General features: G+C 39.9%; 1 protein-coding gene across 1 annotated transcript in view; it reads left to right on the top strand.

Moving 5' to 3' along the window:
* The window catches only part of CNTLN (centlein), a 267,766-nt gene extending 249,685 nt beyond the window's left edge, over positions 1–18,081 (top strand). Inside the window, exons 25-27 of the mRNA XM_075280345.1 lie at positions 1,371–1,559; positions 3,340–3,417; positions 17,939–18,081. Of these exons, the coding sequence (XP_075136446.1) occupies positions 1,371–1,559; positions 3,340–3,417; positions 17,939–18,043 (372 nt within the window). The 3' untranslated portion in view covers positions 18,044–18,081. The remainder of the gene's footprint in view (positions 1–1,370; positions 1,560–3,339; positions 3,418–17,938) is intronic.
* Positions 18,082–19,085: the final 1,004 nt, after the last annotated feature.

Here is a 19,085-nt window from a genome sequence, read left to right as displayed (position 1 = left end):
AGCACTGCCCAGTGCTATAATGGTCCCATACATGGGATGGGAGTTGTTGTCTAGCATGGAACTCACCACAGACAGTATCCTTCTGTCACCCACCCCCTGTATTGGATCCGAGGGCTCCCTAGGACAGAGTTGGCCCTTCTAATCAGCCTGTCAAGTTTATTTCTTGGCTGGTATGCTACTCCTCCAGCAGGCCACTCCGAAGAAGATGGCTGATTCTACCAAAGAGTTGAAAAAGGCCCTAAACACAAAACAGAGCAGGAGATGGAAACCTGCAGGACTCTTTCATACGCATTCATTTGAATGGGTTTGAAAGATGTCCGGCCATGAGCGCCTGTGAGCGTTTTATGCTCTCCACGACGAAACCGTTTTTTTTAAACCGGACACAGAGTCGGACATGCAGTACTCTGTGTCAGGTTTAAAAATAAAACGGTTTTGCAGTGGAGAGCATAAAACGCTCACCGGCGCTCACGGTCGGACCCGGTCTGACAGCTTTCCGTCTTCTGCATGCATATATACCAATGTACGCACGCTTCCCATTGAAATCAATGGGCTCTGTTTTGAAGCGCCGTGCTCGGACACGTGTATACGTGTCTAAATGAGCGTCGCACTTACGCCATGTGAAGGGGCCCTAAGTCCCCACAGAGCGTCCTGCAGCAAAAAAAGCACTGCAGGAAAAACCGTGGCCTCAATGCATCATGGTGCTTCCCGCAGAGCTTTAGACAGAGGTTTCCTCTGCGAACTTTCTGTTACAATTATACCTGTGGGGAAACCACTGGCGTTTCCATAGGTATAATTGACATGTAGCGATTTCCAAAACCTTGCGGCGTTTATGTCCCGTTGGGCCCAGGCCTTAAGCGGTAGAGCTCTGGCCAAGGAAAACTTGCAAGAGGTGAGAGTGGAGAATAGGATACAGTAGATAAAGAATAATATTGGCCATATGCATTAGCTGTCGGTCGACTGCTATCCCTCCAACCTCGCATACCCATGTATGCATAGCCTAGACCAAGTATGATTGTGCTCTCAGTAGGAATAGTGGAAAAAGCTGCTGTCAGACTCCTCTGGCAAGGGCTTATTTTCCTACATGCAAGAGGATCAGGCAGTTGAGATCCAAGTGTGTCAGATTCTCATCTCCCTAATATCTGCTGTTGTAGGAAAGTCAAGAAGCTCCCATGCTTATTGAGATGTTGTCTGATATGTCCAGCATATTGTACATCTTATGTGTATGGCCAGCTTAAGTGACAGGTAGGGATAGTTTAATTTAGGTTAAGTGGCAGCCTAAAAGAAAGGATATGGGAAGCATTGGTGATTAGGTGAATTTTCAATGATTTTGTTCTCACCTAAAACCCTTCTTTTTGATCTCATCTGAAAAGAACTTTGCAAAAGAACTCCAAGTCGATGTGTGTGAACGGAGAAGTCATGTTAGACGAGCCAAAATATTGCAAGAGTCTGTAACTGGCCCATCCAAGCAGTCTGTACACAGAGCCCAGTCACTGGCAGCCAGCATCCTCAACATCTCACACTCTGACCTCAGCGATATACTAGAAATCCCTGATGAAGAGGTGAGTACATGCTGGTAAATGTGTTGTTTCAGAAATATGAGAATGCTTATTCTGATTTTTCTCCTTCTCTTTATGTAGTCATACCGTAACGCAGGACTGAGTCAACATTGTTGTATTTTATTGTATTGTACTTATTTTTGTGTATGCCCATTTTCCTGGTCTTTGATGTTTAAGAAAAAAAAGCCTAAGAAAAAAGCACAAAACTAACAAATCTCAAACAATTTATGCTAGATTTAATAAATATACATCGACCCTTATTTTTTTCATTCATCTGCTGATTTGTAATACTTTCATTCTACATTACTGCATACGTGATCTACTCCATGAAGCACTACCGTCTGTATGCTCCTGAAATAAAATAGACTGCTCCTGTTCAAGTATTTAGAGCTACACTGCATTTCCGTACAACCACCACTATACAGTGGATAAAGATGCTGCACTGCTCCTATTACTTGAAAAAGGGCTTGCGCTCCCTGTCCAGCAGCTTGCAGGCCGGTTGTCAGACCCCACATAGCAGATACTGATGGCCTATTCTGTGAATAGTCTCATCAGTATGAAAAATCCATTTGGGGCTGAAAGATCTATTTAAGGCTGAGTCCCCATGTTATAAAATCACACCTTTTTTTGTTGCAGATTTTGCTGAGCCAGAGCCAAGAATGGCTACAAAAGGAATAGGAAGTATCTCTACTTCTCCCTTCTGCTTAATCCACTCCTAGATTTTTATTTTATTTGGATTTAAATAGTTTAGAGTCTAGATTTACATCACATCCATAGCTAGCAGATGCATACATTTACGCATAGTCCCATGTAATCTCCATAAGATCACTAGCTGTACAGTGAGTCATACTAAAGAGCTTCTGGATATGGCCACACATTGTGGCAATTGCATGTGGCCTTGACCAAAAGCACTGTTCATCTGCATTGGAAATTCACTTTGAAGGTGAAATAAGAGTTTGAGGAAGACCTGTACCATTCAAGCATGAAAATGGATACAAAGTAAGGTCCATACAAAATGGTCTGAAGTTGGTATAAAAGAATTTGGTTTGCACAAAGAGCTGATCTCATCCCTGTCACTCTCCTTTGGTATGAACTGGACAACCAACCCCAAATTTGACCTTACAGACCAAGACTCTGTGCCAGACATCTAATGCTTTTATGGTGAAATAGAGGCATATTCCCAGAACTACATTCCATAATCTAGTGTAAAGACTTTGCAGAAGCAGGGAAGTAGTCATAGCTCAAATGTGGGAACACCTCTATATCACTGTATATGGGTTTGGAATGAGCGTAAAAGTGAGTTGAAAAGGGACATTAATGTAGTGTTCAAGTGTCTACATACTTCAGCTTGTACAGTCTATATGATAAGCTTGTAATACAAGACTCCCTGAGTGGTAATCCACCACAATTGCACACACTGCCATATTCCTTTCCATAAATTTACACATAGAATTATACTGCAGCAGATTGTATTCTGTGCTTGTCTGTAGTTAATGTAATGGAACGTTCGATGGCTCAGCATTTTAAGGAACATGCGTCACGACCTTTATGTAGCCTGGGTAGAACTGGACCCGGTCCAGGTAGCCATTTCACGCTTTATAGAAGTTACAGGGGTATTGATTGTTCCTTGTTATTAGCAAAATAAGGATGTGTAATGTATCCATGGCGCACTCTGGTCACTTTTGTTGCAAGGTGTTTTAAGCTCTATGTGCTTTTTTATTCTGTGTCTATAATGGTTTCATAAACCTGTCATAAATTATTGTGTCTCCTTTCCTCCCATTAGGAAATAGCAAATGTGAAGCGGTCAGTAGAATATGATAAAGAATGGATGAGCCACATAATGAAGCTCCTTGAAGGACAGGTATTGGAAATATCCCTTAGAGGACTTTTTTTTATATTTTCTTTCCAAAGCATTTACACAATGATCAACACATACTAAATACATTTTTCTCAGCATATCACCTTATAATAACATTATACAGGGGGGTATGAGTAATATATGTATACTGAAATTACAATTGTAATCTAGATACTTAAAGCGTTTGATATTCCAATAATGTGAAAATTTTAACCATTTGACGTTTTCACCATTGAACGAAATGGACAAAATGAAAACTCAATAACTTTATTGATATGCGTTAAAAATGCATAAAATACGTGGTGGCAGTGGTGTGTGAGAGTGCCTACAGTAACTTGTATTGTATTAGTTGGTATGACATGTGAGTGTAATGAATTAACTCCTACTACCCCCAAATGTACTGGAAGTTAAGACTCTGTGTTTTTTGAGAGATATATTCGACTAATCTATTTTCATACAAAAACAGCGTCCATAAAATTATGGTGACCTACACAGTCAAAATACACTCACCGGCCACTTTATTAGGTACACCTGTCCAAGACAATCTCCTGCAGTTCAAACCGAGCATCAGTATGGGGAAGAAAGGTGATTTGAGTGCCTTTGAACGTGGCATGGTTGTTGGTGCCAGAAGGGCTGGTCTGAGTATTTCAGAAACTACTGATCTACTGGGATTTTCACGCACAACCATCTCTAGGGTTTACAGAGAATGGTCCGAAAAAGAAAAAACATCCAGTGAGCGGCAGTTCTGTGGGCGGAAATGCGTTGTTGATGCCAGAGGTCAGAGGAGAATGGCCAGACTGGTTCGAGCTGATAGAAAGGCAACAGTGACTCAAATAGCCACCCGTTACAACCAAGGTAGCCAGAAGAGCATCTCTGAACGCACAGTACGTCGAACTTTGAGGCAGATGGGCTACAGCAGCAGAAGACCACACCGGGTGCCACTCCTTTCAGCTAAGAACAGGAAACTGAGGCTACAATTTGCACAAGCTCATCGAAATTGGACAATTGAAGATTGGAAAAACGTTGCCTGGTCTGATGAGTCTCGATTTCTGCTGCGACATTCGGATGGTAGGGTCAGAATTTGGCGTCAACAACATGAAAGCATGGATCCATCCTGCCTTGTATCAACGGTTCAGGCTGGTGGTGGTGGTGTCATGGTGTGGGGAATATTTTCTTGGCACTCTTTGGGCCCCTTGGTACCAATTGAGCATCGTTGCAACGCCAAAGCCTACCTGAGTATTGTTGCTGACCATGTCCATCCCTTTATGACCACAATGTACCCAACATCTGATGGCTACTTTCAGCAGGATAATGCGCCATGTCATAAAGCTGGAATCATCTCAGACTGGTTTCTTGAACATGACAATGAGTTCACTGTACTCCAATGGCCTCCACGGTCACTAGATCTCAATCCAATAGAGCATCTTTGGGATGTGGTGGAACGGGAGATTCACATCATGGATGTGCAGCCGACAAATCTGCGGCAACTGTGTGATGCCATCATGTCAATATGGACCAAAATCTCTGAGGAATGCTTCCAGCACCTTGTTGAATCTATGCCACGAAGAATTGAGGCAGTTCTGAAGGCAAAAGGGGGTCCAACCCGTTACTAGCATGGTGTACCTAATAAAGTGGCCGGTGAGAGTATATTTCTCAGTTTTAGGCAGAAAACGAGAGGTCTAATACTGAACACATACGCTCAACCAGTGTTTATCCAAATCAAAGTCTTTTCTCAATATGTTTCTCTTGCATCCGAGGTGTGGGTTCCTCAGGAGATATAAATAGACATGTGGACCTACATAGACATGCAGCCCTACAGTAGATTTCAGTTTAAAAAAAACGCAGTTCCCAATGCCTTGAAACCCAAACTTTTAGTATCGATGCCCACTATCAGGGCATCTGAAACGGCGTTTTTTACTGCAATCTACTATAAAGATGCATGTCTATATACGTCCACATGTCTATCTATGTCTCCTGAGGAACCCATACCAACAGGTGCAGGAGAAATTAGATTTTGATTTGATCAGGCCAAAAACTGGTTTGTTTTGGGGGGGGGGGATGTGTTCAATATTAGACCTCTCATTTTCTGCCTGATACTTGATTGTAAATGTAATTCACAGCAAAATATTTTGACCGTGTTGGTTGGTTTGACCGTGTTGGTGACCATCATTTGATGGAAGCTGTTTTTATATGGAAACGCATACAAGAGTTACAAAGGTGCAAACTTGGTAGATTAGTGAAATATATGTCTCTGCAAACACCGGGTCTTTACTTTCTTCCCGGATACTCATGGGTAGTAGGTTTTAACTCATTACACTCATCTGTCATACTGACTGACTGGAGGCACTCTTACACACATATCAATAAAGTTACCGTATATACTCTAGTATAAGCCGGGTTTTTCAGCACAGTTTTTGTGCTGAAAAAGTCCTCCTTGGCTTATACTCGAGTCAAGTGGCAAGACACATGTGGCGGCCGCTGGAGCAGTGCTGCTGCCGATAGGTGCTTCATCACCCACCTATAAAAGTTCTAAATCACTCCTTTCCCTAGAATACATATAAAAGTAGAAAATTACTGTGAAACACATACACATTAGGTATCCCTGTGTCTGACAGTGCCCGGTCTACTGAATATAGGGGATCTGCAACTCCAGTCTTCAAGCTCAGGGAAGGGGAAGATAGACAACCAAAACACCCCCTCCCCTTTCCCAGCACCCACCAACTACTGCACCCAAAAACTTCGACCATTTTCATTTTTGAAATTCTCCAGTATCTGCTGCATTTCCCCCCTCCCCCCCCAATCCTCCCCCCCCCCCCCCGGCTTATACTCGAGTCAATAAGTTTTCCCAGTTTTTTGTAGTAAAATTAGGGGCCTCGGCTTATATTCAGGATGGCTTATACTCGAGTATACACAGGTATTTAATTTTGAGCAATTTTATTTGCTCTAAATTCCAATTGATTATTTATGCCCTGTGAAAATATTTTCAGTTTTGAACCATAATATAATGTCATATGAATAGAAGCAAACAACTGAGCAGGAATGTCCTAATAAATTCTAACACTGATTAAAGGGAGTCTATCACTACCACCAGCTACATTTAATCGCTCCCATAGTATTGTAGATGCTGTTAGCAGAATAAAAACGATACCTTTCTTATTGTTCAGAGCCCCAGGGATGCAGAGCAAAGCACTTTTATTCTTTATTCAAATGAAGATCTTGGGGCACAGTGGGATTTTTATTCTATTACTGAGTACTGCTGCATCATCAATAAATACACCCATCCTGCATTCAGCTCAGTGTGGGACAAGCTGAATGCAGGATGGGTGTGTTTACTGATGTCATTTTGACTTCATGGTGAATTCCGTAAAAACAAAGCCCGAAGAAAAGTTGCACAAAGGCAGTTTTCCTCCGATTTCACCCCACATTAAGTCCTCATATGGCTTTGTGACCAAAAAGTAAAAAATTGAAAAACTGCTGCTGCTGGAAAAGGTAAAATTCTCTCCCATTGTAAGCTGTAAACTACTGAGGGGTCGAGCTTTGTTGTTGAATGGGTCTTAACCTCTTCAATACCTGGCCAATTTCTGATTCAGGACCAGACACCTTTATGTTTTTTTCGCATGTGCGGTTTTATTTTGGTTTTATTATTTGGTTTATTCAACTTATTTTTGCGTCTTTTTTCGGTGACACATAGGGCTTTATTTATATGCTGTTTTTATTTTCTGCATGGTTTTAAAAAAATTTCTATCTGGCAAACTATAATTTAAAAAAGTGTCATTTTTTTTATTTAATAACACAAAGTGCTACCAAAAAAACTTTATAAAATGGTCTTTCCTCTCTGTTACAGTAATTTTTATTTTGTAGTGTATAACGAAGCGTAACTGGGGTGTCACTAGGTGTGTAACTGGGGTGTAACTAGAACCTGTGATGAGGGTGTGGTATTGGCGTATTATTTTATTTTAAATAATTTTACTTTATTTTTATTTTGTTTTGTTTTTTTTACTTCTCTCTTTCTCTCTCTTTCCCCGTTGGGGGCTTCTGACCACTATTTTTTCTGGTGGAGGAGGCTGATTTTCCCTGAAACTGAGGCTGACACCTTATCCACTGTTGCAGGAGGAATGCAGCCTCATGCCTATGACTGCTGAGCTGATCAAGGTCTTCTAGGATCCAGCAGCTCTAGCAGTCTCTGATCCCAGGAGAATCACATGACTGCGGGGTCAGAGGGGAGTCGCAGCATGGTGACTTACATAGTGGTGCATACAGCATTATTCCCTGCCTTCTCTAGGGGAACTACCGGTACATCCTTGCAGAACCAGAGAGGGACTGTGCAGACGTAAATAGTGTATGGGCGGTCTGGACGAGGGTGAATGTGTTGTGGCATTATAGATCTCTCCATCAGGAGGGGAAATTGTTTTGGGCGCACAGTGCTTTTCTCCCTCATTTGCAAATAAGTAAAATAGTGATTCATAGGAAAAGGGGCTCCAAAGCTGAATAACTGAGATATATTTAGAAATTGTAGTATTATCTTCACAATAAACTGGGATTAGGTTTATATCCTATATAGCATGCCGTAATGTTTTTGGGGCCACCATGTGCCAATGCTTCAAAACCTGTTTCAATGTAACATAACCTTGCTGTGCTTAAAACCACATAAGCCAAACATATATAAAGTGTGCTAACTGTGCCGTGGCTATGACCAGCCAGTCTGTAGAGATTTAGCTCGTCACCTGTGACATTGCTTGTCCTATGTTATCAGCGGCCAGCCACTCCTGCATTCAGGGCCATATCTATATTTGACAACTGTCTGCACTGCAGAGGGGAAACGTATGTGTGTTTTAGTCAAGCCAAGCTGTATAAAAGGCAAAACACTGCGGAGTGCAGCATGCTTCTCAGGAGTACGTAGAGAAACAGTCATACCTCAGGCTAAAGTAAACTAATAGCAATATCTTTTTTTTCATATGGAGCAAAAGAAGTCTGCTGAATTAAAGACATGGCTTATAAAAAAAAAAAAAAAAAAAAAAAAGTTGCTTGCAAAGTTTTATTCACTTATTGCATTCTAGAACTTTTTACTGATACGCTATGTAGGCTGATGCCAACAGATGTAAGAGTAAAGCATCATAATGTATATACAAATTTATATAGCACAATTTATTATTAAAGGGGTATTTCATCCTCATGCGAATGGGTGTTTTCTAATACCTGTGTGGCTTGGTCAGGTGACTGCCACATACAGTTGCCCATGGCTGTCTTAATTAAATTCTATACGACTCTATTCACTCATGGAAACAGCCAAACATCCTTGTGCAGCCATCTTAAATTACGTTGCCCGCCTAGTGAGGCAGTCGCCTTACCTGGAAGGATTGGGGTCAGGAACAAATATGGGCTCTTCTGATCCCAAAGTATAATAAGCAAAAGCTCAGGGAATGCGAGTAAACAGAACAAACTCCCAATGTGACCCACTTGTCTACTGAGGCTCACACAGGCCTCAGCGTTACCTGACAGCATTCAGGAGCCCGGAAGAGTATGGGGACTCATGCCAGAGCCCAGGGAAGTTGAGTAACACTGTTTGCTATGTTTACTAACCTCCTCTGTGCCTCTGCTATTTATATTCTGGGGTTTGAAGATGGCAGATATAATTCAAAATACTTTCAAATATTTGCAAGGTTAGCCCTGTGAGGTTCACCCAATAAAAACTCACCTCGAGTTCTCCACAACTGTAATGAACAGTTGATTACAAGGCTGGATTATAATGGGGGTAATTACTTTCTGTTGGGCCCCTTGCAGTCTCAGGCCCTGGACAAAAATCCCATTTTTCCCTTATTATCCATCCTATCTATTGGTGTTCTTAATTGGAGCAGTATATACTATAGTCAAGCTCTCACTTGTATTATTTGAAGTATTCATGAAGTATTGTATCTGAAATGTAATTGTGTGTTACATACTGTATAAGGAAACTAGTTTTGGGTAACACTTGGAACTCGGGTACCCATTTGTTCAATGACAGAAAGAAGATCATTTGCTTATACCGACTTGTGCAAACACAATGGTGTCAGCATAGACATGAGGATATCTGATTAATTTCTCAGAAAAACATAACTTTATTTTCTGATCTATATATTGTATCATGGCTGTGAATAGCAAACGTGTAAATGTAATGTAGCGGTACTGTCCTGCAATGAGTTAATAAAATAGAATGAAGGCGAAAGACGAAAAATCTTAGCAAATTGACTAATTTAATTATCTGCCTGGCGTACATACTGAAAAGAAGGCTCCCCCCTCCTCTCTGGAGCAATTCTTCTTTAAAGTCAGTAGTTGATAGGGACACCTGAAGAGTTCATGGGTTTCAGTGACCTTTTACTATGGACCTGCTTCCAGTCAATTCATGTTTTCCTCACAGTCAGACAGCTGTTTATTACTGTGTCTTCCCGCACTCTCTGCAATATTTTCTACTGAGACCTCGAGCAGCTTGTTAGTGGGAACTAAATATTGATTTGGCATCCTGTCGATGCAGAAAGAATGAAAAAATTTCCACCAGAGGCCCCTCAAACATTTTCCTATCGACATTTTCTGGGCAGAGTGGAAAGCTGCATAGAGGATGACAAGGCCGAGACTAGTTGAAATCCCGGAGGGTTCAGTTGAGACTGCTGCTGTGACCTGTGTGATACTTTTTCTTCCCTTTCAAGTATCTCTTTTTCTCCACACATCTAGTCAGCTGGGAGGATCCCCTCTTGCAAGTGATCAAGGGCAGTTTATTGGCAGGTGAGAGCCCTGCTTCTCAAGTCATAGATTTGCTTTTGTTTTGACATCATTTACAAGAATTCTCGAAACTTTTCTTCTGTTTCATGTAAGTTTTCTTTGTCTGTGAAATAATCCCACATAGTGTGCAATCCATTGAAATAGTTGATATGTATCCATGATACATGCGGCTGTTTAGAGGCGAAAATTAGGCAGCAGATGTCATGAAGCTGACTGTAAATCATTAGTGCTACATAGTGCGGACAAGCAGCCCTCTCTTATCCTAGCACTTTGCCTGCCGCTGCTTGCTTTACTTTTTCCTTCTTTTGTTTGGAACTGAATTCTCTTTCTACAATCCTATGACTGTATGGTTTGCTTCTCGATTGTAGCAGAACCATACTGCAAGTGTCATCTGATGTCACATGTCTAACCAGCATGTGACAGCACAATTTCACTGCTCTGTCTTGAGCACGTCTTTTCTGCATTTATTATAGTAACATTGATATTTCATATGCACGTTCTTACACTCATTCTTCAAATAGATTATACATGCTGTGATATACAAACACATAATAAACCAAATCAATTTGATAAATATAATGTAATTGATCTCATTCCATGTGTATGTATAAATGCCATATGTACTTGAAGTACTTTCAGAGGTTTCACAGAGTTTATTTAACTAATATTAGCTAGAAATCTTAACAACAAATCTGAATATGAAATCTTCCTATTTTGCAGTCTCTATGGTGCAGATAATAACCCCCTTTTGTTTCCAGTGTTATTGTCTGAAATTGCCCTGGTGTTATTAGCTGTTATTTTCCTCTTGGCGTTGCATATACGTTCTCTGTAGATAGGTGTTTACCTTGAATTTCTATACTTGTAATGAGAAGCGTGAGAATGTTGGTTGTTGCACTAGAGCATTTAATGCAGCTAGGTAAAATATAGCATCTTTGTGAGTGAGGTCTATGGAAGATAATTGTCCAGTAGTATTGATTTAATTGCCTGCGTTTATTTGTGGACTCCTAATTATTGACTGGAGGTAAATTTAATAGAGCAGTCTTTATGAACACCAGGAAACCACTGCCGTTGCTGTTTAACATAATGAACAGCATCATATCCCTTTAGATCATTTTCAAGCTCATTTTATTCCATGGTGACAGAACAATAATGTTTTAAAGACTTTTAATTTTTTTTTACTTTTTTTTACAGCCCTGTCTTATGGTTTAGGGTGAAATAAAAAATGGGGAGTGGGACGTTACCATTTACTAATCAGTAATTGCTCTTTACAGTTTAACTGCAGGGAGTCTGCAACCTTCAGTGAACCATTAGTTCATTTATTGTTACCTTCCATTAAGATTTATTTTTGGGGGATCACATAGTACTTGAAATGTGAACTCTTTAATTGAAGAGGTTTATTTCTCCTTTAATTAGAATTTTTTTCTACATTTGTTTTATGTGTTGAGCTCTCTGTATCCGACCATTAATATTCAAAATGTGCACTCCAGAATGCGGCTGGATGGAAACACGAGCGAGCGGATATCAGACGGCAGTACAGCTGGGAAAGCCTCTCTTATACTTTTAGGTTAACCATTGCCTGCATCATAAATATCAGTGTCGTTTTTGTACAAGATCTTGTACAATCCACCCTATTGCCGACCAGAGGAACTGATATTTCTGAGTCTAGGTGACTGATGTTATACTTTGTCCGAGTATAGAGTGTAGAGGTCAGTGTGACACAACTTAAAATAAGTTCAGACATGTTACCTACTATAATGTCTGCATACTTACATCCATCCCACTTTCCAGAACTTCACTGGCTATTTCTACAAACAGTTAAAGATTCCACATATCGCTACGTATTGTATTGAAATAAATAAGTTCTTTAAATAATAATTTTTTTTAATAAAACAATAAATCTGTATAAGAAGAAAATAGTTTATGGTACAATGTGTATGCTGTATGATTTGATGAATGTATACATTGCTCCATTAGAAGCCTATGGGTGGGATTAATATACCCACCCTGTGGCTCAGGTTGACGATATAAGAAAGAAAAGTAAAGTACACCTGATGAACGCTTTCATTATTTCTACTTACACTTTGCACAAACAGCAATTTCCTAATATTTTGATTGTTATCTGAATTACCCTCATTGTAAGATCCAAAAACAGAATAGGACTATTGGGGGCACTTCAGATTCCCAGCAGCTTTATAGCTCTGGCCTATTAGCATGAACGGCAGTCCATAATCTGCATATGCGAAGCAGGCGGACTGACAGGGATTTCAATTGTTCTCCTGTGCGCCCTGCTCCACTTTTTAGGCATTACAGACTGTTTTGTTAACAACCTTCTATAAGGGAACCGCTGTTGATGCCGCTTGAGCCTTCATATTTATAGTAAATTGCCACCAAACTATAGGTCCTCTTCAAATGGGCCACTTTTCATTGGTATGATTTTCCCTTTTGTTGTGTCTCTCTTTGACTATACCCAGAGGAAGTCTTTTGCTGGATTATGGTTTCAGATGAATTTGCTTTGGTAGTATAGGGTTCAAAATACATTTCTGTGATTTATGACTTGGCTATTTATGTCATTCTAAACACCGCCGCAAAGGCAAATGTGAACTTTATATCATCAAATGAAACACACAGGATCACAATAATGTCAATGGGGCAGATTTATTATGCCTTGAACACCAGTTTTCAAGCATGCAAGGTATGAAAAGTCACAATTTTTAGCAACTTTTTAAAATCTGTGCCACCTTTGCCATTTGTATGCAGAGGTCTGGGTCTATCATTTACACCAGAAATCTGCTTGGGTACATTTTCCCTCCTGGCAGAAAGTGTGCTATATATTTGAGGGGCTATTTGGTTTAAGAAGACTGGTGTGAGTAATGCAAGTCTTCATAAATCTTACACAATATCTAAAGAGAACGCTTTCCAAAAAGCCGCTTCTTTGTGAAGACCACCCCATTATCTAGACCAGAGTTTTTCAGCTGTGATATATCAGCATATGCATTTGACCCTAGAACAGGGTTGGGCAATTCATTTTCCAATGGGGCCACATGAGAAATTGGAATGGTTTTAGAGGGCCAGACTTATATATTTAACTCAGTTCTATCCAATACCTATATACTGTATACAGTATATACACTATCCCTTCATAAAAAGCAGTAAATGAAACATTACAATGATTCAATGAAAATGTGGAGGACCTAATTACACATTATTTAATGATTTTCTAAACTGAACTTGTGATTGTTCGGTTTAGAAAATTGTGTTTAAAAAACTAGCGCCACATCCTCACATAAAACAGCAAGTTTTTCAAAGGGATTCTATCATTAAAAACAGGTTTTAAACTGAAAGCACGTAGGAATAGCCTTTATAAAGGCTATTCATCTCTTACCTTTATCTTGAAGGTCCACACCACTGTTTTTGAATTTTTCTTCATTGTGCACAGAAAGTACAGTCCTCCATCACTGCCTTTCTTATGCTCCTTCGGCCATTCTCCTCCTCTCCTTATAAACCACCACAAAATGGCTAGCAGAACAGCCGACTGAGCATGTCCGTCATCCATTTTGCGGTGGTCTCATGTAAAGAGAAAGAATGGCTGATGGAGCAGAAGAAAAGCTGGGATGGATGGATGACAACGCTGTGCTTTCTGAGTGCAGGGGGAACGCCTTGTACAACAATCGCACGCGGGGCTGGTCAGAGATAGTTATGTGACGCGCAGGTTGTACAATTCCCAGAACATTATTTTCAAGTGCAAGTTAGAGTGGTTGTCTCAAGGTTTCACTATACACTGTCTACCAATAAGTATTTAGACACCTGTGGTAGAATAGAAAAACAACATTTCTTCATATCCAATGGTTAGTAGACCCCAGCAGATGCTTCCTTATGGATGGTATTGATAGACACAATACTCTCGGATGCCTGGTGAGACTCCTGGTGTATGTGAGCCATCGGTTGGGTGCGGTTTCTCTGGCCAGCACCCGTCGGTCTCTATCTCCCAGTTTCGGGGGTCTGCTGACTCAGGGCACATTCCGACAATCACCATTTACCTTCCACTTTATAATCACATAGGCCACTGTCAATTTTGGGTAATTCAGTTCGCTTGCTATGTCCCTTAAGGATCGACCATTTCTGTGGTACCCGACAATTACCCCTTTCTCAAAATTAGGCAACTCTGCACTTCGTGGCATCTTGCATGTGACTAATGCCAATGCGGTTTCCTATTTAACGGCGGAAGGTGTGACGTACATCACGACCGCAGATATCTTCATTTGCATGGGTGTCGAAATACTTATTAGTAGACAGTGTATATGGTAAAATTCTATGTAGTTTTATGTTTTCTGATGTAATTAAAGAAAACATTAGCAATGAAGCCGGTCATTTATAAGACAAATGCTGAAATTGATATTTTTGGTTATTCATTTTTCAGCTGCACCAACAGCAGTGGTTTAAATCAATGTGTAAAAATAATTGACTTTATAATCAATGTAAAATACAGTAGAGAATGTGGTATCTTAGTGTGAGTCTACTTGAAGAAGCATCCGGTGTACCAGTGTAGTATTCTAGTGTAGTAAGAGCCTTAGTCTTTTAACACAGCTCATACTGAGAAACACTGGGCACCTTCCGTGCTATGCCAGGTTACTCTATAAACACATTTTAGACCTTGTACTATCTCAGACATAGCTATAGCTACTGGTTTATATTATCCACTACCACCACCTTTTGGTGAACTTCTATCATAGCATTTGAATAGATCGGAAATATTTTTCTTAATATACTGTAAGAAAAATGCTTTATTCTGCCACCTGCCTAAAAATATTCTGACCGTGCACCACTTGGTTTTATTTCATATAACATATGGTTTATCTTGTCTCTCTAGTATTATTATCCACAACACTCTGCTTATCTTGAACCTTTGAAAAAACTAGAAATTTTGATATTTTAGCTGATTATTGAAAGACTCATCCTTATGGAAATAAGTGGTGACTAATTTCACACCATAATCTAGAATGTTCAGGTCTGTTAGTTTCACATTTCTGTATTTGTACGTATCTATGAAATATATTTTTTGATATAAAATAGATAAATAACACACCCAGATAGAAATATTGGCCTGCTGCAACACTCAGCATGCAGTTATATCTCAGACAGATATGTAAATAATAACAGGGGCGGTCTGTGGCTCATTTAACCATTTCTTAACATCTGCCATAATAGTACAACATGTGTTGATTATGTTAATATGGCAGCCACTGAGGAGCTGAGCAGCCGCCATGTCTATGCGCCATTTTCCCAGTGATGCATGGGCATTTTGGTGTAGATTGCCATGCCCCAGAGCATGAACCAGGGGCGGCGATCCTTTCACATGACAGCTGGGAGCCTATTGAAGGCTCCCAGGCTTGTCTTTGCAGCCTGTGTAAGAAATGCCGGTATTTTGCATTGCATTAGTGGCCATCAGAACCCCTGTAATAAAAATTCACGTTGTAGGGAAATCACATTAAAACAGCTGAAATATTGTTTTTTATTTTATTTTGCATCTCATAAAAATTTAAAGGGATTCTATCATAAAAACTGCATTTTTTCTCGCTAACATGTTGGAATAGCCTTAAGAAAGGCTATTCTTCTCCTACCTTTATATGTCTTCTCCGCACCGCAGTTCCGTAGATATGCCGGTTTTTGTCGGTATGCAAATGAGTTCTCACAGCACTGGGGGTGGTCCCCAGTGCTCAAACAGCACAGGGGGCGTCCCCAATGCTGCCAGAGAACTCGTCAGCGACAACTTCATCTTCTGGAACGCCTGTCTCTCTGTGTCTTCTTCCGTCCTTGGTTTCCATCTTCTAGGCCTCAGGCAGAGCCGACTGAGCATGCCCAGGCCACTACAAAATGTCCGCTTACACCAGCTCACTGTGTAAGGCCATATCTGTCTGAGATGAAACTGCATGCTGAGTGTTGCAGCAATCCAATATTTCTATCTAGGTGTGTTATTTATCTATTTTATATCAACAGGACAGGTTTCTTAAGGCTATTCCTACATGTTAGGGAGAAAAAAGGGTATCCAATGATAGGATCCCTTTCATAAAAAGTGATCAAAGGAATAGACATTTCCCAAAAAGGTATAACTAAAAGATACAGCTGGCTTCACAAACAAAAGACTCCTTATGCAGCTTTGTACACGGAAGTATAAAAAAGTTACAGCTGTCAGAAAGTGGCCAAAGTTTTGGATTTTTTTTAAGTTTAAATAAAAGTATTTCAATTTGATATCCCCAGAATTGTACCAAACCCATAGAATACAGGTAGCATGTCATTTTGGCTGTATAATGAATACTATAAAAATATAGCCATAAGAAAGTCGCGTAAACATTGTTTTTCTCCAATTCTACCTCATTCTGAATTTTTTCCCAGCTTCCTAGTACTCTGTACAGAATTTTAAATGGTACCATTATGAAGTACAATTTGTCCCCAAACATTAAGCCCTCATACAGTTCTGTGAATGGGCAAAAAAAAAAATAGTTTGGAAGGTGGGGAGTCAAAAACAGAAAAAAATCTTAAAATTGCCTGCGGCAGGAAGAAGTTAGGGGGAGTCTGTCACTTCCTTCCTTCATCCTTCTGGGCATTATACAGCCATGAAAGGGAAACCTTTTCAGAGTCCAGACAAAGACTATAGTGATGACATGGTTATCGCAATGTGTGAATATATTGTCTCAATTTGCAGCTTATTAGTTGTAGTTCGCTATGCACATGGAGAGCCGGCATATTCCTGAGCTGAGGGATACTCTCATTTCTTGGACCTTTTTTTTTCTCTTATTACTGTGCCACGACCTATAAACTGTAGGTTTAGCCAAACAATAGCACATTCATATGAGGATGAAAAATCTAATGTTATCAGTATTTTTTATTTTTTACCTGGCTGCTTACTGGAAACTAATCTGTGTATCCCCTAACCATGGGCTAGATCCCACATGCGGCTCTACAGTAAAGAATTACGTATTTCTTTGTTTCCCTTGAAGCAGATCAGTGTTTGGCAAAGGGGCCAGGCAAAATATTCAAATAAAGTTCATCCAGATTATAAAGTGCTTTATCCAGCAGGTATATTTATAGGGATTCCCTGGAAGTAGATTTCTTTTTTCTCAGGATTCCCACATGCCATAGTTTGGGATGGAGGTCACTGCAGAGGATATAACATACGCCAGGTCTCTATTATTAAATCACTTACACAACAACAATAGAGAAATGCTGGTGATAACATTTGTGTCGGCAAAATTACAATTTGAGCATTTTGTGAATATTTAAGGCATAATAGCTCCATATGTATAGCTAACATGTTAGAGGCTATGATGCAGCCATTATAAATGTATTCAATGTATGATCGCCTATGTTTGCAGTTCCCTAATTTACTGGCTATTGTATTGCTACGTCGCTGCTAGTAGCAGTCTTTCTGTGGTGACTGACCTGCAGATGACTGTAACTTCATATTGATCATATGAGTGAAGATGCATGTCTGCCCTGCTTGGATTGCAAATTGTGCCATTAAAATAATCACTAAAGCATGACTTCTTCAATAGTGTGTTTGTCTTCATTCATTTCACTCCTGTATAGGGATCATTTTTAAGATGAAATATCCTTTGCTGTAACCAGGGTGATCTGTGTAAAAGTGATGAGAAGAGAATATTTCCAATCCTTCCGAGAAGAAACAGGGATTTAATACTTTGACTAAAGTTATTAGCTATGTCTAAGCTAAAGCACAGTCTGAATAGTCACCACTTCTCATTTCACTGTGTTGCAGATTCCCTTTGCATCGTTCCTAATGGATGCTATAAGAACAAAACTGCGTGAGAAAGAGAGATTGGCAGAAGAATACTCTATGTTAAAGACAAAGGATTCCAGGTGAATATGGAAAATGTCATCTGGGACAAGTGGTATTGTCGTGTCTGCTGCTATTAAATACTTATTTATATATCTGTCATGGATACCTATCATCCACCCTGGTGCTTCTTGTTAGAGTCTGATATTCAGCCATTGTTTTCCCTACACTCCAACTATTACAGGACATCTCACACCTTTCTGTGTATATTTAATGTGTGTACATTCATGTTCTTAATATAAATGTTGAATTGAAATGTCTGTTTTTTTAAGCTATTGGAATAAATATTTTTCCATTGATTTGCAATGACGTGGGTTTATTATTTTTGGCATGTTTTAGTGCTGCACGCTGGTGTAATTCACAGACAGCAGAGGGGTCTGAACAAAAAGAGTATGAGAGCCCTTTGCTTTGTAGCAGTTGATTTCCTGAAAGCAAGAAACATGTCTTGCCTTAAATTGCAGACAGCCATGAAAAATTGGTGCTATTGTATTAGGAGAGGATTACATTGAATAGTGACTTCTACTATGCAGAGTAGGATGATGTGTTGTATTAACAGAGGATTGTATATATCTGACTACCAATTTATTACCTCCAGTACGATCACAGTGATTATTGGAATCATAGCAAGACATTAAAATGGAAATTGTGTGGGAAAACCCTCCCATAATTTTGCCAAAATTGGAACAGTTTTTCCAGTTGTTTTAGTACATAACCTGTTCAAACTGACATCAATTGCGTTACACTAGGTACACTAGGTATACTAGTATTTGGGTTTCAGTCCTTCGGGTCCACATGGGGACCCAAAACACAGAGACTCTGTCCGCTTACAGAACTTTCCACTCCACTGATTTTAGGTAGAGACCCCAACACTAGTGTAAATCCAGCCTTACTAATCTGCAACACTATATTTATTTATACTGTGAAGTCTGAGTTAGTTATTTTCTCTGCACTTCACTTGGCCCAGAACACTGAGGCTAGAAGCTATATATTCACCAGTGCTGGACTTTTATGGGGTGATACTTAAAGAGTAACTTTCATGTCCACCTGCACATGCGGGTTTATATACCGT

Source organism: Leptodactylus fuscus, chromosome 1, assembly GCF_031893055.1.
Source record: "Leptodactylus fuscus isolate aLepFus1 chromosome 1, aLepFus1.hap2, whole genome shotgun sequence".
Classification (NCBI taxonomy): domain Eukaryota; kingdom Metazoa; phylum Chordata; class Amphibia; order Anura; family Leptodactylidae; genus Leptodactylus; species Leptodactylus fuscus.
Note: the sequence above shows the minus strand (reverse complement) of the source record. Positions and strands in the feature narration are given on the sequence as shown.